Raw genomic sequence first — 27,978 nt, forward strand, 5'->3', positions numbered from 1 at the left:
TTCTTCCAAGTTCATAAGAATCATTTTCATCATTCCAGTCAAGAACTGATCAAATTATTATGCAACGCCACTTTACACGACATAACACTTAAATATCGTTGTGGGGCTCTACACAAACTTTCTTGTTAGCATCCACAGCTAACATAACAAACTTGGCTTGCCAAGTACTACCCTGCAGGCAACTTGCTTTATAATTTAGGTTTGCGCTACCTATGATGACGGAATCTGGCATTTATCTCTCCTTCCCCCTTTATCTTTTGATTATGCTTGTCATGGGCAGCAAAATGCCAAGAAACGCGATGCAAATTTGCAAGGACCATCACATCAATTATAGGCTCAATGTATTTCGTTCAATTAAGATGCACAGGTAGATCAATAATGCCATTATTGCCTCAGAAGAACCTGTTGCTAAGGTCGAGAGGTTCCACTTTATCCTCCACTAAAGCATAGACCACTGCTGTTCTAGATGGTGTATACACCATGAAGGACCGAGGCCGGTTATCATACCACCCTTCCTGCACAAGTAGACGTGCAAGTTTAAAACCCATCATGTTTTTATAGGGAAGAGCCATAGCAAAAAAAAATTTCGGGTAAAATCTTTGGTAAATTTTCTTACAGAGCTGAAGTACTCTGCATTATGATTAAGCCTGCCGAAGCCTCCAAACAAGGGATCATCTGAATCCAAGACAATCTGGATGCAGAAAAAGAACATGAGCGAAGCATACAACTACAATAATATAATCTTCTCCCTCCTCATTTTCTCTTGCTCTTTTTTTGCCCACATGGGTCAAGGTATGAAAAAAGAAATGTATTTTTCTCTCCTTCCATTTCTCACTCTTTAATTAAAGCATGAAAAATTATTTTGTCAAAGTTTCGAATTGAAATTTAATTTCAGTGATATAATTACTACAACAATATAAGTTTCGGTGATTTTCAAGAGGCATCGAAATTGAGCATCTTCAATGGGATCCAATAACAACCTTAATGACTGAATGAAATCAACTCCACACAATTAAAACAAGTGATTTTCGTTGTTTCTTTGCTATGCAACCCCTTTATATCCTCATCACTAGCTTTTTCAAGTTTAGGCAAGAGAAAAAGAGACTTTACCTTGTACTTTCCTGGCTTTAAGCAGCCAACTCGGTAATCTGAATAGCTGCTAGTCCAATGAAAATTGAATACAAAAACCAGGTTTCCCCTCTCGAAGACAATGATCCGATCTCCTTCATCTTTCCGTGATATGTATTGGTGCTCAGAAGTCATGAACTGCACCAAGAGTTGCCCTTAATGGATTATATTCATTTCATCTTCAATTTCCATAAGAAAAATGCACATACACAATAGAAAATTAGTAGAACACACTTGAAATGCGGTATATCATCTTAGATGCGTAGAGGAAGAAGAAATTGGAGGTAGATGACGAATCAGTTGAAATTCTCATGGAAGGGCAAAAAAAGGGAAAGAAAAAAAGAATCGGCAATATTTGGTTATAATTTGCCGATATATTGTGGGATTCTGTTGAAATGACTTGACATCTTCTCTTTCTGTTACAATGAGAGATTCTGTCCCTTTGCAAACTATAATGGAAATAAATCAGGACGCTCTTCTAATATCTCAAGTCTTGTGAATTTAAGAATTATGTGTATATGGTATTCCATTTTATAACTAGACGAGAGAGAGAGAGAGAGAGAGAGAGAGAGAGAGAGAGAGAGAGAGAGAGAGAGAGCCTAGCATAGATATTAGCTACCTTCTCCACCCATAGTAACAATTAAGTGAAGACACCATTACTATTTCACTCTTTTAACAGTATTAGAAAAAGAAATAGTTAAACACAAATGGATAATTTGTAAACGCATGACAAGAACAACCAAAACAATGCTAAATAAGTAGTATGATTGGAACTTACACCATAGGCTTCTTCAAGATGCTGCATTCCCTGATCAAACTCTTGCATTCCATGATATCTTAGATACTCTGCATCACCCTAGGGGCACACAGCCAACAGAAATCAGATGCGTCCAGATTTATTTAGAAATTAGAATCTATCCTGGAATAGCTACTTTCTCAAGGCATAAAGGTAATTATTGACAATTTAAACAGTCTTAGGAAGACAAAAAGTCATCTATTGCTTTCACAACAAGGTGATTACTTGCACTGGTCATCACAAGACACACTTACTAATTATGAGCTGTGACTGTCACAAAAAAAAAAAAAGTTTTCTTGAATCATTTTGTTGGCATAATTGTCTCTATGACTCGATAGAAACATTAAACAGATAATAATTCGAACCATCTTACACAATCACAATTTTATAGTTAGGTCTAATTGGTTAGCATCCATTAGAAACAGAAGTGAACTTCAGCAATATGAAGATATTTTTATAGTTAAATGTGGTACATGCTTATGAAACCCATCAAACTGAAACATTAAGATGTATACATATTTAAGCATTTAAGGCTGCTGGCTAAATGGTTCTAGTTAAAAAGCGAGCGTGTAGCTGCCAAGTCCTAAAAATTTATTAAGAATCCTAGTTTAGAAGAGTAAATCTATACAGATGACTTGTGATATTTTTCCTGCATGGCAATCTATACAAAAATAGAATTAATTAATTAATTAATTAATTATATATATATATATATATATATATTGATACATGCATTTTGCATAGTCATTTAGGTTAGATTTCATGACCATTTCATTTATTTGTTAGTTCCTTTTAACTAATTTTATTAGTTATTTAGATAATTTTTTATAATTGTCAATTTTTGGATAAATTTGTAATTTTTGCTTTGTTTTGTAGGTAAAAATGGTGTTTTTGAGGGACTAAAATGTAATTGTGTCAGTGAGGAATGATTCCTGGAGCCAAAAATATCAAAATGAAGCTTGAAAATTGAAGAATGCAAAATTACCAAAGTCTGCATAACCTTTTGCATAAGTCGTGCAGTTTTTGCACATGAAGAAGAAGTAATTTTTGAACCTGCTGAAACCTGCATGACTTGTTACATAACCTATGCAGATTCACTCCCCGCTTATGCAGTTTCACGGAGACCTGCATAACTTGCTACATAACTTATGCAGTCTCATGCCTTGCTTGTGCAACTTCACAGAAGGCAGCAGTCAAAGTGGCCGAAATCTGCATAACTTACTGCATAACTTATGCAGTCTCACTCCTCACTTGTGCAGTTTCATGAAAGGAGCACTCATTTCAGCCAAAACTTGCATAACCTATGCAATCCACTTATGCAGCTTCACGGAAGATACCAAACCTGCCGAAATCTGCACAACTTGCTGCATAACTTATGCAATCTGCTTATGTACCTTCACAGAGACTCCAAAGCATGAAAAAACCTGCACAACTTATGCAGTACCACGAAGCTTGCACAACTTGCGCAGTACCACGAGAAGCACCTGGAACCGCTAAATTTGCATAGAATCTGCATAGGAAGCTTGCACAACTTGTGGAACTCTTCATAATGAGCTAGCAGAAAAATTTTTACACGCAAATCTTTATCTCAAACACACCATTTTAGGGTTATTTGTCAGAAAGTATAAATAGTGCTCTTACCTTATTTTTGACCATAAGAAGAAAGAGAGGAAGACAGAGAAAGGGGCAGAAAAAACAGAGCAGCAGTCGACTTCCATTTTTGGAAGCAAAATCCAATTTCTTCTTCTCTTCTTCACCATTTTCTACATTTCTTCTATCGGGTTTCTTTAGTTTTAGTTTATTTTCATGATTTATTTCCTCTTTTACTTAGAATTTCTTATACTAAACATGGATTATGAGTAGTTTTCTTTCATTCTTGAGTAAGAGATGTAATATTTGAGCTATTTTTTTGGATTTGAACTGGGTTAGTCCCAATTTAATAAAATTTATTAGGTTTAATCCATTTATTGTGTGCTTATTCACATGCTTAATGAAAGGCCCAATTAAGTTACGTTCTTAATCCTTGGTTGAAGCCCCGAAAGGAGAAAACCAAGTGATAGTTAATCAAGAAATTGGACTTAATTAGCTTAGATCTAGAAATAGACTAAGGGTTAAGAGGGTTTTAATAGATTGAGTAAAGAACGTAATGGGTCTTGGTTAATTTTAACTCCACGAAAGTAGGATTAAATTAATTAAGACACTCTTGGTCTCGGTCGAAAGAGTTTTCAAGGGATTTTAGAATAAATCTCCTTTAAACTCATAAATTTCATGGATTGGGCTAGCTAGAGAAAATCTCAACATGACTTGAATATGAACCCTTAACTCCGGAATCGTCTTTTATCAATTGTTGTTTAGAATTTTATTTTTGAGTGCTTAGTTTAATCTTATTTTATCAATTTTATTATTAATTTCTCAATTTCTTTATTTAGCAAATTATTAAATTAGTCATTGTTTGAATTTAATTTTACATTTTCACACCTTTAAGTTTAAATTCCAAAATTTCTTTTATTTGTTAGATTAAATTACAATTTTAGTATAATTCATTTTACATCAAAAATTCAATCGAAAACACAATTATTCGTGAGAACGATATTTTTTTCTATACTACTTGACTGACCTGTGCACTTGCAATTAGGACAGATCAAGTTTTTTGCGCCATTGCTGGGGAGTAGTTTGTTTAAGATTGAATTCTTGATTATTTTAGTTGCTTATAATTTTTATTTTTATTATCTTTTCATTTTGTGATTGTTCTTTTTAGGTACTTTTTGATCTTTTATGAGAAGAGCCAAAAGCATAAGTGACACATCTCTCTTGTACAATCCTGAAATTAAGAAGTTTTGTAGAGCCAACAAAAAAGAAACTAGAAGAAGAAAAGAAGCATTGAGAGCAGCTGAAATTGAACCAGAAATGGCTGAAGAAAGAGTTAGAATTGGTGGTGATAATGCTAAAAATGATCAAAATAATGAAAATGAACCTCGAGGGGAAGAAGTTGTCAATGCTAATGTGTCTAGGAGAAGTATGATGGATTATGCATTCCCTCATTTTGATGACTTGAGGGAACATTGCAAGACCAAGGATAAATGCAAACAGCTACAAGATGGATTTTGGAGTACTACAAATGACTCATAATTCTCAATTTGGAGGTCATCCTTCAGAAAATCCTCATACTTATCTTAAGAAGTTTGTTATGATCTGTGACATGCAAAGGCAACCAGGAGTGTCTGATGATGCAGGAAGGCTAAAATTGTTTCCATTCTCTTTGAAGGAGAGAGCATTGGATTGGCTTGATTCTTTACCTCACAACTCAATTACAAATTGGGAGCAGCTCACTGATGCATTTCTTGCCCAATACTTTCCACCTGGAAAAACTCGAGTTGAGGAATCAAATGATTGCTTTTAGACCAAGAGAAGATGAGACTCTTTATGAGTCATGGATGAGATGGAAGGAGTTGGAGAGACAATGTCCACATCATGTCATTCCTAAATGGATGATAAACCAAAATTTTTACACAAATATCACTCTTGCTATCAAAGGAATCATTGATGCTCAAACTGAAGGGGAATTCATCATTAAGCATGAAGATGAAGCTTATGAGTTGTTAGAGAAAATTGCAAAGAACACTCATCTATAGAGTAGTCCAAGAGGGCCAGCTCTAACTCAAAAGAAGCAAGTTGCTGGAATGTATGAGCTTAATCCATTCAACATGATCAATGTCAAATTTAATGCACTTACTAATGTCCTTGCTAAGAAAATGGAGGATTTAAGTATGCGAGTCAGCTCATCAACATCTTCTGGAAGTTCTCAACAAGTTGCTTATGCAGAAGGAACAATGAGTTGTGGAGTAGATTATCCTTCATATGCTTGGAGGAATCATCCCAATTTTTTATGGGGGAATCAGCAAAATCAAGTTTCAACTGAGAACTTTCCACCACAACAACAAGGGCATCAATACCAACAGCCTAGGCAACCACCACTTGGTTTTCAACAAAGGAATGCAAATCCTGCACCTCTACCAAAACAACAAGAACAAGGCTCTACAACTAAAGCTTTGTTACAACAAATTCTTACCAATCAAATTAAGCATGATGAGGAGATGAGAGAGATGAAAGCAAGGCTGGAATAGATGCAAACATACAATGGGATGTTGGAAAATCAAATTGCACAACAAGCAAGCTCCTCAAGTACCAAATCAATGGGAGGACTTCCTAATCAGATAGAAAATCTAAGAGAGCAATGTCATGCCATCACACTGAGGAGTGGTAAAATAGTGCATAATGAGAAGAGTGAAAAAGGTGAGAAGAGAGAAAATGAGGAAGATGTTGAGGGAGACGAAAAACAAGAGTAAAAAAGAAGAAGGTTTAAGAAAAAGCAAAAAGGAGGTTGAAGAGAAAGAAGAGAAAGAAGAGAAATACATACCTCCAGAGCCTTACAAGCCACAGCTTCCCTTTCTACGGAGATTTCAAAAAGCCAAACTTGACAAGTAATTTGGGAAGTTCTTGGAGGTTTTGAAGAAGCTATATATAAATGTGCCTTTTATTGATACTCTTTCCCAAATGCCTTCTTATGCTAAGTTTCTAAAAGAAATTCTCTCAAACAAGAGGAGACTTAAAGATTATGAGACTGTAGCATTAACTGAGGAATGCAATGCTATCCTCCAAAGGAAACTTCGTTCAAAGCTCAAGGATCAAGAGAGTTTTTCAATTCCATGCCACATTGGGAAATCATGTTCTACGAAAGCTTTATGTGATTTAGGGGCTAGTGTAAGCCTTATGCCTCTCTCCATATATGAAAAGCTTAACATGAGAGATCTTAAACCAACCTACATTTCTCTTCAGTTAGCAGACAGATCAATTAAATATCCAAAAGAGATATCGGAGAATGTACCACTGAAGGTTGGAAAATTCTATATCCCAGTTGACTTTGTCATTTTGGACATGGAAGAGGATTCTCATATGCCAATCATTTTGGGAAGGCCTTTTTTGGCTATAGCTGGTGCTTTGATTGATGTGAAAGGTGAAAAGCTTACTCTTAGAGTCGGAGAGGATCAGTTAGTCTTCAACATTGGCAATGACAAGAAGAAGCAACATTAAGATGTAAACTCTTGTTTGAGAATTGATATAGTTGATGAGTTCGTAAAAGAGCACTTTAGAAAGAGCTGTCCTAAGGCTTCTCTTAAAAGTTGTCTTGTCCATGAAGGGAGTATCAATGGTGAAAATCCAAAAGTGGCTGCATTTGCACAACATTTGAAGAGTAATCCACCTTGTCCTATAGCACCAATCTTTCAAGTTGAGCAAGTGGATAAAAGTGAAGTCAAACAACTATCTCTCAAAGAAAAAGATGCACCAAAGGTTATCAAGAAAGAAATGGTTGAATTTTTAGACAAAGCAACAAGAATCTTCTCATGTGATGGAAAGAAAATGAAGTATAGATTCATTGAAGCACCTTTTGGAAATAGAGGCAACAATTTCCAATTCCAGCCACCATGAAACATGACAAAGGTCAAGCTAATGACCATAAATTAGCACTCTTGGGAGGCACCCCAAGTTTCTTCATTTTGTTTTTGTTAAGTTTATTCTACTTTCATTATTTTTATTTTGTTTTAAATATCCCTCAAATTCAATTTTGATATTGTTGAATTCTTTCTTTTGTAGATGCATTTTGAAGGATTAGAGGCTGTTGCACTGTTGGAAAAATATTCTTACTTAATATCTTGATTATCTACTTCCCCAAGACTGATTTGTTTTAATTTCCTTTGTTGTAGATCCTTTTGGGCTTATGCAAAGAAATTTTTGTGTGCTAATTCTGCAATATATGCTGTCAACTATCTGTTTATTCTTATAGCTGAGGTTAGGTGTATTATTTTTTGTGTCTTTAATGTTAGTATTATGGTGAGTGGTTCATTTTTGTGGTTGTGAGCTCAATTGGGTTGTTTCATTCAATTTTATGGTGCTGCATTTGATTGAAAAAACTGAGCATGCATGATTTGCTTTTGTGGATAAATGCAACTTTCTGATTGTAGTGCAGTGGTGTTGGTTCTTGCTAAGCTTAAGATGTGATTAATGTCAAGTTGCAGGTTTTGAGTTGAAATGATATTGCTCATAGGCTTTTGTGCAGAAATTTTTGCTATCATAAACTTAAATGTGCAACTAATTTGGATTTGCATGTGTTGATAAAATTTTTGATGCTAACTTTTAATGATTCATGCAACTTTTTTTTTTTGCTAAAAATTCTCATTTTTAATGAAGTTAAACATTAAAAGTCATTTTCCCTTGCAATTTCCAAATTTGCAAAGCGATTTTATCAACTTTTGTTTCTGCTGAATTGTGCATAGGCAAACTACGCAACTTGTTCAGTTTTTATAGTTCGTTTTTGCCCTATTTCTCATTTATGTCAAAACCTGCACAACTTAGTGCATAACTTATGCAGTTTCGCATCACTCAACTTCCTATTATTTCATTTTTGCCAAAACTTGCATAAGGACCCGCATAACTTGTGCAGCCTGCTTATGCACTTATTTTACAGAGCACTCCTACTGCATAACTTATGCAATCTGCTTATGCAATATGCATTATGCACTTTAAGCTACTAAATCATTGCCCTATGCCAGGTAACCTTTCATCTTTGCTTTTCATTTCACTAATACCTGGTTATTCATTTTTAACTTGAATTTCACTATACACTACCTTAGACATTGAGGATAATGTCTAATTTTGAGTTTGGGGGTGTATATAAGATTTTCGCTTAATTTTGCTTAAAAATTTTAGCATTTTTAGTCTAAGTGCATTTTATTTCATTCCATACATCATACATTCATATTGTAAATATTTTATACACACATACATACATACCATATATCATACAGTAACCATATAGAAATTTGCTTATAGATTTCTTTTATTTAGTTAATGCATTGCTCATTTTTTAGGAATTATGCATTCATGAAATAAAATTTTTGTCAACTCCCTTGAGTTATGAGAGCTACTTAGTAGAGTGATTTAGCTTATCTTTGGTTGGGTTTGAGGATTGAAAGTTTTGAAATGTTTATCCTTTACCTATATCTTTTTAGCCAAAAAGCCACCAAACTAGTCATTTAGAGATGGAAGTGTTTAAAGGGAGCTGTAGGATAAAAGGTAGTCAAGTGATGTCTCACCATTCCTAGAACAAATTTTCTAAACCTTTCGAGACAAAATACCAGCTTGTACTTGAAAAGAGAGATGATTAGGTATTCATTTATTTAAACCTTTTCATTTTAAATCTTTGGCCTTTTTCCCAATTAAAATTAACCCTTGTAAACCTCTTTGAGCCCTTATATTCCTAATTTTTCTTAAATCCTTATTGCTACCTAGCCAATGAACCAAACACTCCAACACGTTTCATTAGAATAATTATTTATAATATTAGGTACACTATAAAAAAAAAGAAAAAAAAACAAAAAAAAAGGAGAAATAAAAAAAAATAATAATAAAAGGGAGAAGAAATGCTTATCATGCTGTAAAAATGCTAGTATGTATGTTCTTTTCATCATTGCCATTCAAATTAAAAGAAAATCCATCCAAAGTAATTAAAGGAAATGAGTTTGGAGGTGGTATTTTTAGGGATAATCATCAAGAGAAGATACAAGATACAAACTTAAAGTATTAAAGTGTTCCTCCATTTTATGTATTTTGTAAAATATGCTAGCACTTGAAAATTCTCATTGTGTATTTCTCTCCTCTTTATATATAAAAAAAGAAGAGAAAAAAAAAAGGAAAAAAAATTATAAAAAAAAGAGAAAAAGAAAAAAGAGAGGAAAGAAAAAAAAAAGTGTACCTTATGTTTTCAAGATTGAAAATATTCTCATGCTTTGAATCCCTTTTACCCTTTTTCTTCTTAACCCCATTTTGAACCTTATAGCCATATTACATCCCTAAAAAGACATTTGATCTCTTGATAGTACTTGCTACATTAGTGGAAATAGGAATAGAAAGTTTGCCTATGGGATTGGAGCTTATTCATACATCAATCAAATTCCACCATTCTATATAGAGGCACTTTGATTATTGATTGTTCTAGAGTTCTTTTTGAGCATGACTTTCCCATATGATTGGTTGGTTTGGGAATTTTGGATGATAATTGATTTGATGGCTAAGCAGTGAAAGCTTGGATAAGCATTAGATTCTTTGCATCTTGAAGGATGGGTATATGGATCGTTGGTATGGCTAAAGGTATGTTAAGTTACTTTAATAGGTAATTTTCACAGCTCTTTGGACAAAGCACCCCTAAAATTGCATTATGTTTTAAAGTTTGCTTGAGAACAAGCAAAGATTTGAGTTTGGGGGTATTTGACACATGCATTTTGCATAGTCATTTAGGTTAGATTTCATGGCCATTTCATTTATTTGTTAGTTACTTTTAGCTAATTTTATTAGTTATTTAGATAATTTTTTATAATTATCAATTTTTGGGTTAATTTATATATTTTGCTTTGCTTTGTAGGTAAAAATGGTGTTTTTGAGGGACTAAAAAGTAATTGTGTCAGTGAGGAAGGATCCCCAGAGCCAAAAATATCAAAATGCAGCTTTAAAATTGAAGAATGCAAAATTGTCAAAGTCTGCATAACCTTCTGCATAAGTCGTATAGTTTTTTGCACATGAAGAAAAAGCAATTTTTGAACCTGCCGAAACTTGCATGATTTGCTGCATAACCTATGCAGATTCACTCCTCGCTTATGCAGCTTCACGGAGACCTGCATAACTTGCTGCATAACTTATGCAGTCTCATGCCTTGCTTGTGCAGCTTCATGGAAGGCAGCAGTTAAAGTGGCCGAAACCTGCATAACTTACTGCATAACTTATGCAGTCTCACTCCTCACTTATGCAGTTTCACTGAAGGAGCACTCATTTCAGCCAAAACTTGCATAACCTTCCGCATAACCTATGCAGTCCACTTATGCAGCTTCACAGAAGATACCAAACCTGCCGAAACTTGCACAACTTGTGCAGTCTGCTTATGTACCTTCACAGAGGACTCCAAAGCATGAAAAAAACCTGCACAACTTATGCAGCACCACGGGAAGCACCTGGAACCGCCAAATTTGCACAGAATCTGCATAGGAAGCTTGCATAACTTGTGCAACTCTTCATAAAGAGCTGACAAAAAGATTTTTACACGTGAATCTTTACCTCAAACACACCATTTTAGGGTTATTTGTCAGAAAGTATAAATAGTGCCCTTACTTATTTTTTGGCCATAAGAAGAAAGAGAGGAAGACAGAGAAAGGGGTAGAAAAAACAGAGTAGCAGTCGACTTCCATTTTTGAGAGCAAAATCCAGCTTCTTCTTCTCTTCTTCACCATTTTCTACATTTTTCCTATCGGGTTTCTTTAGTTTTAGTTTATTTTCATGATTTATTTCCTCTTTTACTTAGAATTTCTTGTGCTAAACATGGATTATGAGTAATTTTCTTTGATTCTTAAGGGATGTAATATTTGAGTTATTTTTGTTGATTTGAACTGGGTTAGTCCCAATTTAATGAAATTTATGACGTCTAATCCATTTCTTGTGTGTTTATTCATATGCTTAATGAAGGGCCCCATTAAGTTATGTTCTTAATACTTGGTTGAAGCCCCGAAAGGAGAAAACCAAGTGATAGTTCATCAAGAAATTAGACTTAATTAACTTAGATCTAGAAATAGACTAGGGGTTAAGAGGGTTTTAATAGATTGATTAAAGAATCTAAAAAGTCTTGGTTAATTTTAACTCCACGAAAGTAGGATTAAGTTAATTAAGGTACTCTTTGTCTCACTCGAAAGAGTTTTCAAGGGGTTTTAGAATTAATCTCCTTTAAACCCATAAATTTCATGGATTGGACTAGCTAGGAAAAATCCCAAAATGACTTGAATATGAACCCTTAACTTTAGAATCGTCTTTTATCAATTGCTGCTTAAAATTTTATTTTTGAGTGCTTAGTTTAATCTTATTTATCAATTTTTATTATTAATTTCTCAATTTCTTTATTTAGCCAATTATTAAATTAGTCATTGTTTGAATTTAGTTTTACATTTTCACACCTTTAAGTTTAAATTCCAAAATTTCTTTTATTTGTTTGATTAAATTACAATTTTAGTATAATTTATTTTACATAAAAAATTCAATCGAAAACACAACTCTTCGTGGGAACGATATCTTTTTCTATACTACTTCAATGACCCGTCCACTTACGGTAGGGACACATCATATATATATATATATATATATATATATATATATATAGAGAGAGAGAGAGAGAGAGAGAGAGAGAGAGAGAGAGAGAGAGAGAGAGAGAGAGAGAATATGATGCTCAACTATAATCAACCTACTTCCGGGAGCAAGGAACATTACAAAAAGAATGGTTTGCTTAGTTTCAAGAATCCATGATCGTGTTCTAAGTAGGGGCGTCGATTGGACGGTTTGTTCTGAACTAGACAAACCAATACCTAAAATTATGAGAACCGAACCAAAGTACAGAGAAAACTGAATCAAAACAAAAACTGAACTGATTGACTGAAAAACCAAATTAAAACGGTTCAGTTTAATTTTCCAGTTATGACTGATTTCTACTTAGCTCTAGTTCTACAAAAGAAAAGTTGACAAAAGAAGAAAAAAGGCAAACAACAGCATCACATACAACTCTAAGAAATCCCAAGCTTACAAACTACAAGGTAATAGTTTACCAATCCCCAGATCCACATCTACTTCTCCTAGTTAGCAAATCATCCTAGCCTCTTCATATTCTTTCAATACTTTCAGAGAATCAGTGGGAGACGAGGAAGGAATAGTAAAAAAGGAAGATTATCTGTTCCCTTTTTGTAAATGATATTGTGTAAAGATATGTATATCCCCTTCTTGATATGTTCACAATAAGAATTTTCTAGAGATGGATTTTTTTTCCGTTTTTGCTTTTTGATTGAGGAAATGGCTAAAAAGACCTAGAAAAAAAAAATAATAAAGATTGAGATTGTAGGATGTGAAGATGGTATGCACTAGATTAATGGATACCTCATCTAACTACATTAAGGTGGTGTTCCAAGAGATTTCCATGGATTGACTGCAGCAGATCCAATTCAGTATTGAAACACAACAAAACTATGGCATCACAAGTGAGAAGCAGTTCGTATGGTATCATCTAACAAGCATAACTACTCCACCCTCAATGACCTTTATTGGATAAGGATACTTGGACATTGGTGCGACTCTTTGACACTTCAAACTAATGGAAGGAGTCATGAAATTTCAGAAAATATGCAGTCCAATACTTTGCCAAATATCTGTATTGGATACTTGCAATCAAGTCCAAGTAAAAAGGTTGGCAAGATGCAATAAGTAAATCAAGAAGAAAGAAATCTTGTATGCGAGATCCTATGCTCAAGACTATCATGCTATGCATAGGAATTGGGAAAGAAAAGAAACAGGAAAGATAGCCTTTAAGAACCAACAGAAATGAATAAATAAATTCCAATCCATAACAACCTAAGTCCCAGCTTTAGGCAAAGGAGCTATAAATGGTCACTAAGGCCCACTATGAAAAGGAAAGTCGAAATGAACTCCCCAGAGTCATGAAAAATAAAGCACCTAAACAAAACAAAATGAAACATAGCTGAATCATGATTACAGATCATATTTATGAATTATGATTTTAAAATATACGCCTAAAATTATTATGCCTATAATTTTTTGTTGGTCACTATTCTATTGCATAGCATTATTATTGAGTCCTCAATAACTGTCGTGATTTGTTCACAAGTAATTCGTCTCCAGTATTAAATTACTCTACACAAACTCCAGGCCCAATTATTAGTTTTCTCCCTATGTCTTTGTCTATAACAAATTGCCTTATCATGTAATATATTAGTTGTTAATACCAATACTAGGTGACCTGCAATGAAGTCATGTAGATAGTGCCTAGATGAGGCTAAGGAAATTGAGTTACAAAATGCGGTAGAAGCTTACCAGATCAAATCTACGCCGGCATTTATCATAACTGTTATTGTTTCCAGGAATGAATTTACCACTGGGAAGATGTTGATCACCTCTTGGAAAATCAATCCACTCTAATTAAGGGGGAAAAAATAAAAATAAGTACCCACATAGTTAAGAGCTATGGATGGAATATTAGCTCATTGAATAATGATAATCCAAAGAATGACACCAACAAATAGCAAACACTGGTTTAACTGAGTTAACAATCTTATTCTTACCAGGGTGTCCAAATTCATTTCCCATAAAATTCAAATATCCTTCTCCGCCTAATCCCATGGTAATAAGCCTGATCATTTTGTGCAATGCTATTCCACGATCTATAAGAGGAGTAGATGGTCTTTCAAGAGCCATGAAGTCATACATATCCTGAGAAAAGAAATTGGTGTATAAGAAGAAAAGAATATAAACCATAAAGTTGTGCTCATATGTAAATTTTCTTAAGCTAGAATTAGAGTGCTTTATGTCCACCAGAACATATCAGCTGTGCAAAATCAGTTGTTAATCCTGGCTTAAACTTAAACCATAAAATACCAAACAAAAAATTGTAATGTTATTTCAATCAAAATTCACATTGATTCCAAAGTAAATGCAGGTTCATTTCAGATACATTTCCTTATGTCATTCCAAACTTGTTTCACAGATTGGAAAAGGCAGGAAAAGATGAAAAAATGACATGAAGGCAAACAAACATTTAGTCTAAATAACAATAGATGTCTTTACTCCCTCATTTTTCAATCTATGCTTGCAAACGGCAAGTAAAACAACCTTTACATAAATATACAAGGCACTGGTCGCTTCAATTAAAGTCAATAGCATAAAACAGTATAAAAGCATGAAATAAGGCATAAAACATTCAATTAAAACAACCTTTACATTAATAAAGGCAATGGTTGATAAAGTTACTTTTTTTTAACCATGCACTCCTTTTCACCATTATGCTTTACCTAATACATCATCAACATTGTTTCATAAGAAGGCATCTATCTAAAAGATGTTCACAAAGAACTGATTAATTGCTTATCTTGTCCTATATCCACACAATTAAGTTCATAATAGTCTAAAATACAAAATTTCCCATCTTGTACGCACACAGTAGAGTTTCCAACACTTGTATAAACTATCACATTGAATTGTCATGCAGTTAGAGAAGCAAGGGACGCTAAATTGATTCTAGTGCTAGTTTCCAAGCTTATCCATCTAAAAAATATACAGATAAGTTATCCCTAGTTTTATTCTGCAGGAGAAATTATCTCTATCAAGTTAAGATGATCTTAAGAAGATTGGCCGGTTAAGTATAAACAACAGAATTGAGTTCTCATTATATAAGTTTCAAGTAAATACTGCATCAACTATCAAAAAATATGCGACGTGCATCCAAGCCCATCCTTAGAACCATAAAGCATGTTGACCTTCTAATTTTGAATTGTGTGCATGGTCTTCAGGTAGAGTGATGTGCACAAATCAATAGGAGAGAAATTCTATGACCTTGTCCATCAGCCAAAATGCAATAGTTTTGTCACCAACAAGAGCTTGATCATGACTTTCAGCATAAGCAACACACTTTTCCAACCACCGTCTGTTGGTGAGTGTATGTGCAATGTCGCCCATTTTCCAGTCTTCGTCTCTCTTCCTACAACCAGTATCAATACAAAGGAAAATGTAGATTATACTTGGCCTTACACCTTAAAACTAACATTGACAACTCAAAGATAATAGATTCAAGCTAGTAAAAAGGAAGTTCTAAAGGTTTTTTTAAGACAACATACTGAAGAATCTCAATCCATTTATCAGCAATGGCCATCTGGAGACGGTAATCAAATCCAACACCACCGTCTTTGACTGGAATGCAAAATGTTGGCATTCCACTAACCTGTAAAGAGTGAAATCATCATTATAAACAGCAAAGTCAGAAAGAGCTTGAGAATTTTATTAGACCAAAGAGTCTTGGCGGTGATTTCTCTAGTGATGGGATTAACATACATCTTCACCAATGGTGACAGCCTCAGGGAAGAGACCATGAATCATATCATTCACCAGCATCAAATAAACCACAGCATCTACATCAGTTGCAAATCCAAAGTACTCATTGTAGTTGCCGGTAAAAGCTACCTACAGCCCACAAAAATTTAAGTGCGAGTGTGAGGGAAGGAGGGAGGTTTTACCATCAAAGAAAAAGGTAAAAAAAAATTATTAAGTTGCGTTATTAATAGCCCTAGATAGGCCAAAATGCCAACGAAGCCACATGAAACTCATCATTAGCAGTCAGCATAATCTTTTGTTAACTAAAAGTAGGAATCAAGTTAGTCATTCCTACCCAACAAATTAGACATATTGAACCTTGATAGTCAACTGCTTAACAAGTAACCAAATCATTGTGCTTCAATAAGAATTCCTAGCCACCTAAATGGTACCTGCAATCCATGGTGAGTGTACATCATTGAAGTCACCCCATCAAATCTGAACCCATCGAACTTATACTCATCCAACCACCACCTTGCATTTGAAAGAAGAAGCCTTAGTACCTGAATCAATCAGCAAGAATTAGTCTTGACCAACGATGGATAAAGGGAAAGAACACCAGAAAACTCAGTATGCCAAACTATTCCTCAAGTTTCAAACAATCACATACCTCCCAGCTTCCATAATTGAAAAGGCGAGAGTCCCACATCCAATGATGACCCCGTGGCCCAGAGTGAAAGTAGTGAGCATCCGTACCATCAAACATGTTCAGCCCATCCAAGGTATTATTTGATGCATGGCTAGATTTGTTTGATAAATTTTGTTGAAAAAGAAAAAATATTAGTTAATGGACCGAAACAATTAAGTGGTAAAAGTTACTGAGATTTATGACAAAAGATCCCACAAGCATCTGAGGTAACAGAAAATAAGAGAGAATTTCATCATCACATCAATGATCACAAAGATGATAAAACAGGCTCAGTAAACAAATATGCACAAGAAGATATTTGCTACCTCATAAAATTGTATAGTCTAAGAGAAGTTTCCGTCCATAATCTTGGATGAAGTTGAATTCACATTGCAACTAACATGCTTCCATCAGATGCAGTAATAATGAGAGTAAGCTGAATATTTGATCAACAAACATGAGATACTTAGAAAAACCTAAAATTTCAGGTGTTTTGCTACCTTTCACAAGTTTTCAATCCTAATAAATGTTGAAAACTCATTCTTCATTTCAACTAAATCAGATGAATCATACTAACTTCTAGATCCTCAACATATCTGTTTCCTACAATATTTTCCAACAGCTGAGTAATATACAAAGGAATAAAAATTGTTGTTGGTGCAAAACTGAAAATTTCAACATAAAGGAATTGAGCTCCAAGGCAGCCAAAAAAAACTTCAACAAATTAAAAAAAACAAATAAAATGAATAAGCCAGAAAACCATTTAGTTTTAAAATTCTGCCAAGTCGCCCCTAACCCCAAAATTAAAAAGGCTGAGCAATTAATATAAATATTGACATTTGACAGCATTCTCTAATGCTTACAGCAATAGTTACCTATGAACAATATCCATGAGAACAAGAAGACCCAACTCATGAGCTTTATCTATTAGAGACTTTAAATCATCAGGAGTTCCAAACCGGCTGCTAGGAGCAAAAAAGTTTGTGACGTGATACCTGCATTGGACCAAAGGGAACTCGCAAGTTTATGAGGGGATAAAGAAGAGGCACTCCAACACAAACTGTTGATAAACAATAAACATGGACATTATGCCAAAGAACCATACCCAAAACTAGCATAATATGAATGCTCTTGAATAGCCATGATCTGAACAGCATTGTAGCCAAGCTTTTTGATGCGAGGAAGCACATCATCTCTAAAGTTGGCATATGTGTTAATTACTGGCTCCTGCATTTCAAAGTTGGAATATGTATGTTATTTACAATGCATGCCTGTAAGCCATACTTCCAGGTCCAATGGAAAACAAGAACCCAGAACAAGGTTGTAAATTGAGAAGCTAAATTAGAATGTGCGCCTAACAAGACTCCACTCCAATAAAACCCGAGAGGCTCTTCTACATAAATAAATAAATAAAGCAAATCCATATAGCCGACCCCAAATTTTTGGGATAAAGGCTTAGTTGAGTTGAGTTGAGTTGTATATTTAAACTGTTACCATGTAAAAAAATAAAATTAAGAATATCAAGAAAACTAAGCTTCTTCATTTGAGATAGCACCAAAACATGATATTTGAAAATTAACAACGTAAATAAAAGTATTTAATAAAAAATTTCTACATGAGAGACAAAGGGAAAAGATGCACACCGTACTACTCATTCCAACATGTGACTCATAAATCCGAAGTGATTTTGGTCGCTTTGGCTGAGGATGTTTGAACACATACTTCTCCTGTAAAGAAAATAATAGGAAAATCAATGCCAAAGAAATCACATAAGAAAATAAATAAATAAAACAGAGTATGTTCAATTGACTTTGCAATCTTAAGCATTTTACAGAATCAAATGCAACCAATGCTTGCTGATTCATCACTCAACAAAAGCCAAAAGTCCTATATGGCTACAAGTAAGGCCACATGGATTATTGAGGCTAGTGAAATATAGATGTTCATTAGGATGACGTTTTGTAAATTAAATGAACCATTCTCTTGTGCAGCATATAAAATGGCCTGCTCCCAACGAGTGTGACTTTCTGAAGCTTTTACCCAGGACAATGTTATTTCTGCTCTTGGAAGTGGCCAACTTAGATAAAATGCAGAAGGTTAGGACATTGGACAATTGGTGGGACGACCAATGGATCATGGATAATGTCTTTTTCAAGCATTCGCAAACCCTCGCTTTAGTAATATTACTACCAAGTTTTAACATTTTCCAATGCCTTTCTATTGACTTAAATTCCATAATATTATCAGCATATAGTTTCAGTTCAGTAACTTATCATACGGTTAGGAAAAAAAAAATGAATGAAGAAAATGGGACAAACATACCTCCTCAGGAGGATCATAGTATATACCACTGTATGGGATTTCACCTGGTGCCTGAACTGAGAACTTGATCCAAGCAGGAATAGAATCTTTGATGCCAGATGGTGTATCCATGCGTATCTACATGCACATGGTCAAGTTAAAGCCTTTGACTTGGAGTTTTAGATTCACAACATTTTAGATATTCAAATTTCAAACACTAGCACTTCTGTGACATTGCATAGTTTTGAAGACCTTAAATTTGTCTTTAACTAAACCATAATGAATTCGAACTGCTAAAACAATAAGATCTCACTTCAACTGGGTGCCGGAAGCTAAAATGATGCTAAATCAGATAAGAAGTCTTATTAGCAAGTGTGAAATATATATCGCAGAAGCTAAAATTCACCCACCCACATATACAGACACTCATGCATGTACACATTTCAAATGATATTTGAAATATTTTCATAAAGGAAAAGAAGCACAAATAAATGGCAACAAGCCATATTTGCAGTAATTTTAAGTACTCATCTGGGGAATAGTGCTAGGCTTTTAAGAATCAAATACTTTCATTTCAGTTGTTGAGGAATATAGGGGCTATTAAAGAAGTCCCTATAGTAAACTCAAGCAATAATGAAATGCTTTATTTGTTTTTATCTTTTTAGAAATTTCTTCATCTACAATGAGAAAAGAAAAAACCTTTAAACTCAGAATGTTATAGCCACTTTGGCCCAGTGCTTGGATATATTAATTAGTAATGATGCTCATCTTATAGGAAGCAGTTCTATTGCACAGATAGCTTAAAGATAATTTTGTCACAGAGCAAAGAAGCCAACATGTCCATTTCACGCTTGCTGAACTCTCAACCCATTTTCATTTTTACAAGAAAGCTCAGATTGTTGGTCATTCTGGCAACTAATTTTGTCACACAACAAAGAAGCCATCATGTTAGTTTCACACCTGCAGAACTCTTGCTCCTTTTTCATTTTTACAAGAAAGATCAGATTGTTATTATCTTCCATTTGCCAGATTCAAATTTCTTTAATATCCAATACGAACATAATATACTTTACAAGCACAGATATTAGCATAATTTTCCTTATTATTGTAGGTAATTCAGATAAGATGACAAAATTGCATTGTTAACATCGATTTCTGGTTGTTCATAAGTTGCTTCATTTTATGTTTTATTCACTAGCTAAGCCTCTACATGTAGGACATGTCCTGGTCTTCTTTTCCATTGACTTCAACAAAAGAACTAGAAGTGATAAAATCACTAGAAGCTTTTATTTACACTTTGCATGTGAATAAATATCTAGACATGAAATTAAAAAGAAGCCAAATTTTATTATTTACTTGATGAGAAAAAAGAAAAAGACCGAAGAAATAAAATAATCAGCAGTGAGAATCAAATTTAAAGCACAGAACTCATAATTTTTACAATACAAATCCAAAATTCATTCTAGAGAAAGATTACCTTTACTCGAGAACCATGGGGAATTGGTGATGAACCATCTGCATTATTCGGCAAAAAGATCTCCCAGACACCAAATTCATTCTTCACAGGTAGGTGTTTTTGCGTGGAACATTAGCACTATATGAGATCTAACATGCAAAGAATCCAAATACAGCAAGCAAATAGCATATCTTTGTAGAAATCCATAATTTTGTAAAACTTGGACATGGTTAACTGCCTTCGTGCTTGATATTGTTAACACTCTCTCTCCATAGTTCATCAACCACCCAACACCCCCCAACCACCACCCCCCCCCCCCCCCCCCCGGGCCCGCCCCGCCCCGCCCTGCCCTGGGGCGCCCTCTCCCCAAAAAAATAATAATAATAATAATAATTAAAAACCACCCCATTACCCCAACGAAAGTTACTAGTCCCCCTTTCCTATGTTCAATGCCAATCAAGGTGATCCAAGAACAATCCCAATGCAACAAGAGGATGATGGGTTCCAGTTTTTCAGAAGATGAGAACACTATATTTTCAATCTTTCATGGTCTGTTGATACCATTACACACTCTAAACAAGCAAAATTGTTAAGACTCAGCCAAGCAAAAAGTGCCAACTGCATAATGTAATACAAGAACATGGAAAATTCTTTCAGATAAGTGATCCTCATTCAACCAATGAAAGAACAAATATATATATATATATATATATATATATATATATATATATATATATATATATATATATATATAAAGGTTTTAAATGATGGTTTTAGTAACGGTCGAGAAGTTGGACTGAATTGGATGGTAACAGACCACACCAGCGGCAGTAGTACAATGAATTTCTTTAAAAAAAAATTATATATGTATGATATCAGCTCAATCGAGGAGAAAAAGTTAATGGCTGGATTGGACAATCAACAAAGCAATGCAAAAATAGCATACCCGAGTCATGACATCTGCATTAGGATTCCAGTTATTGAAATCTCCAATCAATGCAGCCCACTGAAAACAACATTAACATATCAATACATTTGACAAGATATGAAAACAAAAGACAAATTTTTAAACAGTCAATTTGTTTTCTCAGTATCAGCTGGAAAGAACATTTATCCCTGAGGCTCAAACTCAATTGACAAACCACAAAGGAGCAACCCCTTGTATAAATGAATGGAGATTTACAAAACTAGATAACTGATGCATTGTCTCTGAATTCATGCCTATACACTTGTGCATTTGTTTTGTAATACAGGCCCTACAATCACGCAAATGATATTTCAAGACGAGACCTGAACTGATTGTCACCATATTTGAGAGCATGTAACACAAATGTCATGATTTGTAGGGTACACATGTCAAATGAATATTCAAAATCAATAATAAAGAAATGGGGCAGAACTAACCGTAGCTCCTGGTGCCCATTCCCTATAAGTTATTCCTGTTTCACTGAAACCCAGTAGAAATTATATTCAGCAACAATGAAGTATTATTTGAAGAAACTAAAACTGAATAATGATAAGGAAAAAAAAAATTCTCTCCAGAACTGCAAAATTATTATTTTACTTATTTTTAGTTTAAAAGGCATGTATCTGAAGCAGTACCCACAAGGGGAACATTTGAGAGGATGAACAGAAGCCAAAAGCATAAATAAGTGCCACCACAAAAAAGTCTGCGAGAGTATTCAAATTCATGGGGCCATCATAATAGCTTTCAAAGGTCACCTGGGTTACAAAAGTAAATTATTTGAAACAATCAATAGTTGAACCAACAAGGTGCGCACTAATTTACCTGACCCCAACTTCTTACTGCCATTTCTAAGCATAAGTCACTTCCCAAAGCCTACGAACAAAACATACTATTTTGTCCTTTGACCAAACCAGATAATAGAAAATTCAAGGTGTCTCAATTACACTTCATTGCGATGAAAACAATAATACCAGCAAAGGCATACTGCATTAAATAACAGATAGCATATGCACATAAAGAAGCTACTTTATGCAACGGAAGATAGGAAAAGCAAAAACCTGCGTGAGAAACCAAACTTTTCATAGCCACGAGAAAATTCATCCAAACCACCTTCATACTTGTCAATTACTTCACGCAGTCTTTTGTACTGTGCATACCTGTAATTGGACAAAAGATCAGACAGGATACAATTGAATTAAGTATTTGAACTATAAAATACTAAACTAGCCTTAATCAGAAAATAGTTGCGGTTGGCCTTTTTCCTCTCTTCAACCCCATTTAGGGCTACATCTTCAGAAAGATAGGGCCACTATATCCTTTTTCACTACTTCCCTTTATGTCATCCTAGGTCTACTGTCAATTTTTTTCTTTCCTGCAACTTCAATATGCTCAACCTTCCATACTGCTAAAGTCTCTAAACTATTATGGTTAGAAAACAAACTCCGCAATAAGCAGGAATACTAAACGAAAAGACAAAAAAAAAGAAGTTATTCTAATAACAGGATAGCTGAGAGGTAATGAAGCATCAAAATTCCAAGTCTTTAAAATAAGACAACACTACCAGAAAAATCCACTTAATCACACAAATAAAATCACAAGTAGAATTGAAAATAATAATTTAGCTCCCTCTTTCATGGAAAAAGAGTTAATTTCCTTGGGTTTCCAGGTGGGAATTTTGATGATTTTGAACAATGAGTATATTTTTTAATAAAATACTTTGCACAAATTGTTTTTTGAGAACAATGTGGCACGGAGTTGAAGGCTTTTCTTTCCAGAAATATGATTAATGCACTATTATCTGTTTAGTCATTTATGCTACTTCAAGTTGGAGAAAAATTAATAACTTCAAATATAATGCAAGCAAATGCAACAAGGCAAAAGGATCAGAGTTACTAGCACACTGCACACTATACACATACAATTGTAATCTTGCATGTGTTAATAAACTGAGAGAGTATAAATCTAGGATAGGGTCAAAATACTCAAACATAAACATGACAAAAATTAAACAATGTGAAGTCTTTTGGTATTGCTCCTTAAACAATCATTGGATATCAGATATAAGAAATGAGGAGAAAAGAACATGGAAAAGGATCAATAAAAAAAACTTAGTAGGAGCATCATCTCACCGGTAATCTAGGTGCTGACGGAAACCTGTCAAGCGTGGATCTATATCATATATTCTCTGCCCACTGCCAGGTGGAGGAATGAACCTTGGTTTAGATCCACTTTTCCCAATGTTAACTGTCTCATGCAATGGAACAGACTCTCTTTTTACTTCATTCTCAACAATCTTATCATCCATCATGAGACTCTCTGCATCAGTAAGCACCTAACACAAGCATCATAGAGGCAAGAGCAATTAATGAGTTGTCGGAAATTTGATGTCAATGAGATTTATCTTGTCATGGTCATTTACTTGAAAAGACATCAAGACATAAAGAACATGCAAACTATCAAAGCAAAATGACAATGCTAATTGGTCCACCAAAATAGACTGCAGTATAAGGACACAAGAATTCTGATCACACATGACTTCAGTCTTTAGTAAGCCCAGCACAATTATGTCGGAAAAACTCTTCTAACATGAAAAAAGAATTCAGTTAGACCAGTGATTATCATTGCAAAAGGGGCTATGTAACATGTTTGCAAAATTGCAGCTGTTTCAATATAAGATACTTTTTCTACATGGTTCTTAGAAAGTACAACTGCTTTTGCTACCATCTTTTAGCTCTTTTGTGGCAATACTTGATTTGCCACAAACAAAAGCTTTTTGTGGCAAGACCCTTCGGATATTCAAAATATCACAAGATCCAAGTGAAAACCAAAAATTATTACACTGCTTGGGAACTAGCAACAAAAACAACTCTGTTTAAAACCAGTTCTGCATCAATATTCAAGGATTGCAAATCTTTTGAAAATACTTTCCTCCATATCATTTTAGGTATCCTCATTTTCTTCCTCACTCTTTCCACCACTAATTTATCACATTTCCATATAGGAGCATTTGACTCAAAATATCACAAGATCCACTAAATTGGGGAAAAATAAGTGGAGGAAAGAAAACGTAGCGAAATTAATTTAACCTTATTTTGAAAGCAAAAGTAAATAGGGAGTAAAAAAATTGTGAACAATGAAATTACAATGACACCCTATACATTTGTACGATAAAATATAAGAGGTAGGATAAATAATTTGAAGAGAAAATTTGCCATTTTTACCACACTCACCAAATTTAGGAAGAATAATTTTTGTGTGCCCCATGACCCACGTACTATTTTATACCCTATTTTTCCTTTCTCTCATTTTTGCCCCTCTCAAACAATGGGAAATTGGAATATTCCTCATGTTCCTCCTCCTCTGTGTCTTTACGAGCTTTTTCCACCTTTCAAGTTGCAGAGTTAAGGCAGAAGGTCCACATAATATTTGTAGGTGCTGCATTTGGTGTTGTATGGTTCACGGTCGTGTTTCATATATGTGTTATACTCATTGCCATATAATAGGCAATCAAAACTTTCAAAACAATAATTTTGAAAGAGAAGATGAAGTTATAATAAACAACTCAGCGTAACAGCTATCTTTAAAGCTCATCATGCTTCAGCTGTTGGCAAGAGGGGTCCATAATCATCCCTTCCTCATTTTGTAGCACATATTCTTCTCCTGCAGCATTCAAGTTGATTGGCTAATTAGCTCCTAGAAGGATTACTTCTTGAAATGAGGTAAGGCAGTAAACGTTCAATGGTTGAGGCATGGTATTGGCCCATTGGGCAATTAAGGAACCTGGGAATGAAAACATGTTACAAGATAATAAGCGGATTTCCAGGTCTGTAAGTTGGAGTAATCTTCCACCGAAGGCACGCGCCTATACCATACCACAGCTTGACATTTCCTAATAGAATGTGATTTTACCAGTTCAGGCTTGGACCACATATTCTACCAAAATTGCAAGCTAAACATGTCTTTTTCAGAACGTTATTCCACACCCTTTTAGGTGCAAACTTGGTTTCAAATAAAGGCCGTTACGTTATTTACAAATTTTGGAAGGGGTCATTACGCAATAGATCATTATTTACAGGCAAATCTAGAGTTGCAAGTGTAACAGTTGTTACATAACGGTATCGTCCATTATTTACCATTACGTAACGGTAACGACCGTTATTTTAATTATTCCTCTACTGCAATCACATGGAAACAATGTTATTTTGTTTCTCTTTTCTTTGTCTACGTATTCTCTCTTCCACAATTACTAAATCTCTCATATTCTCTCAAAATTTCATCCAAATTTCTCATTTCTTCTACAAAATCTCTCCCTTATTGTTTGCTAAGCTAAAATCATCATTAATATCTCTATTCTAGCTATAAATTATTTAATGCTAATGATGTCTAAACATGATAGGTTTAATGTCTTTATTTGATATATTTGTACTTATTATATAGTTGTGCATCTTAGTTTTACTTGTATCTACCAATATATAGTCATCTTATGAACTTCACAAATTTTTCAAAAAAAATTTGTGTAGCTCTAGGTGGTTACCATTACATTACGATTGTTACAGGCCTATTTCTATTACTCATGACCGCGATTTGAAACCATGGGTGCAAACCAGTTTAAACTGAAGCCTGACTTCACAATAATAGCCATAGGCCTTCAATGAACATGACACAACTATGTCAACAAACTTTACTCTATTTTTCTTTTTTTTTCCCCCAATTGAACCTCACTTCCTTCCCATAATTGCATTTATCTTGTCCTTCCTTCTATTGCCACCCATGCATCTCAAGCTCTAAATTTAAATGTCATTTAAACTAAAAAAGTACCATCTATATCTACACAAGCACACTGCATCACAAACCTGAGATTCCTCTAAAATTGTGCCAGGGGTTTCTAATTGATCTGTTGAAGAAGAAGAGCCATCAATCTGACCATCTGGAATAAGGATTTTCTCAGATGCAGTGACTGTTAAATTTGAAGAGTCAAATTCATAAGAGGACTTTCCAGCAAAGATATTCCCTACAAACAAGAAAACAGATTAGTTTTACATATATAATAAAAGAACAGGAATGACTATTAGAAAATTCTAAAGACACTTAGATCCAACAGTAAATAATATATTCGTCTTCTTTTGGGGTGGTGGGAAGGAAGATGTATTCATACACACTAAGAACTGAAAACAATCCTAGTTACCAGTGATCTGCGAACTAAACAATAAAATTCAGAATATTCCAATGGGAAGTCTGGTCAAGAAGAGCCCCATAGCTATTCAAAGGTTGATGTATCTCATCTAAAGTCAAACACACTTGTTCCAACGAAAGGCAGCTGTGTAACCAAAATAAACAATTCCAGCAACCAAACCCTGTTGCTAGAATATAGGAAACTTCAGTTTCCCTAGATATATCCCAAAAACTTAAAGGAGATAGCAAATCCCTGCCACAAAATATTCACACAGATTCTGCCAAAGGTATAAGACTGTACAATTTCCAGCAGTATAACGCTCCACGAGTTAGCATTACTATAAGAAAGATTCACCAAAGGTATAATCCAATTTCTCAAGCTTATTAACAGAAAAATACGAGGAAGAATGCTCTCCCTTCTTAGAGAAAGATTCAAATCAAATGCTAAAAATCAGTAATCCAACTGCAATTAAATCACATAATCACCGAAAATTCAACGGAGTAGACAAAACTATTAATAATTATCAATTGAAAAACACTAGTCAAACTACAAAAATCTTAACTCCATTACTGTGCTAAAATCAAAGCTGAAATAAAACCAAAACTGATCCAGCTCTTCAATCAGAACCCACATAAAGCCACTATATCCACCAATAACAATAATAACAATCAATCAATCAAGAAGATAAAATCCAACCGCGATTAAACAAATACGGAAGCCAAGTCGAGCAAAACGTAAATCCAGAAATGAAAAGAAACAACTAGAGAAAGAAAGAGAGAAATAATACGAGAGAACGGCTCCTTCTTCAAGAGGAATGAAAGGCCAGAGGAGGTCCTTCGATCGCCATGGAAGCGAGTAGATTGAGATTTGTATAGCGAGGAAGCACAAGGAAAACGTATTACTGAAATGGCGTAGTATACCATTTCGCTGAGGTTGGGGAGAGAGAGAGAGAGAATGAGAAATGATGTAACTAATTCTATATATATATATATATATATATAATTGATATTTACAAGGAGAGAAAGATTGAAAGCTCGGGCGAGAGATGCGCGAGGCGGGGATGAACAGAGAGATTTTCTAGTAGAGAGAGAGAGAGTGGAGCTTGCAGTTGCAGCCAAGAGACCTGCACATGCACTTGCACTTGCATTTGCACTTGCACTTGATAGTTGCATGGGGATGGGATTTGTGGGTTCCACCATAATCATTCTCCACCGTCAACCGCCTCCAGATTTTTTTTCTTTGTTTTTTTTTATAAAGTGGAATGGCCCGTCTCTCGCGGCTCTATCCTCTTTTCACAAACTGAACACTGAAAAGTATTTTTTTAGGGACAAAATGATTTTTTTATTTAAATTAAATATAAAAAATAATAATTAAATTTTAATATTTATATGTTGTAGACAAAAATATTTTTATAAATGATTATCATTTTAACATATATTAAAAAATAAAAATAAACAAATATATTATTTTATAAAATTTATTATTTTATTGTGTCGATTTGCATACGTCTAAT

General features: G+C 34.4%; 1 protein-coding gene and 1 non-coding gene across 2 annotated transcripts; both read right to left on the reverse strand.

Moving 5' to 3' along the window:
- Positions 1-27,616, reverse strand: LOC110648135 (1,4-alpha-glucan-branching enzyme 2-2, chloroplastic/amyloplastic). The gene is made up of 22 exons (XM_021802258.2): positions 27,253-27,616; positions 26,146-26,303; positions 23,422-23,624; positions 22,351-22,449; positions 21,730-21,772; positions 21,272-21,331; positions 20,347-20,427; positions 18,891-19,007; positions 18,212-18,295; positions 17,674-17,795; positions 17,444-17,563; positions 16,551-16,680; positions 16,333-16,443; positions 15,902-16,030; positions 15,688-15,791; positions 15,407-15,551; positions 14,140-14,287; positions 13,892-13,992; positions 1,907-1,984; positions 1,111-1,266; positions 617-691; positions 1-515 (listed from the first exon to the last, which is right to left on the reverse strand). Exons 1-22 carry the CDS (start codon positions 27,386-27,388, stop codon positions 393-395), a joined length of 2,523 nt encoding a protein of 840 aa, XP_021657950.2. The 5' UTR covers positions 27,389-27,616; the 3' UTR covers positions 1-392.
- Positions 5,296-5,402, reverse strand: LOC131178937 (small nucleolar RNA R71). The gene has a single exon (XR_009147944.1). It is a non-coding gene; the product is annotated as a small nucleolar RNA R71 (small nucleolar RNA).
- Positions 27,617-27,978: the final 362 nt, after the last annotated feature.

Source organism: Hevea brasiliensis, chromosome 3, assembly GCF_030052815.1.
Source record: "Hevea brasiliensis isolate MT/VB/25A 57/8 chromosome 3, ASM3005281v1, whole genome shotgun sequence".
NCBI lineage: Eukaryota > Viridiplantae > Streptophyta > Magnoliopsida > Malpighiales > Euphorbiaceae > Hevea > Hevea brasiliensis.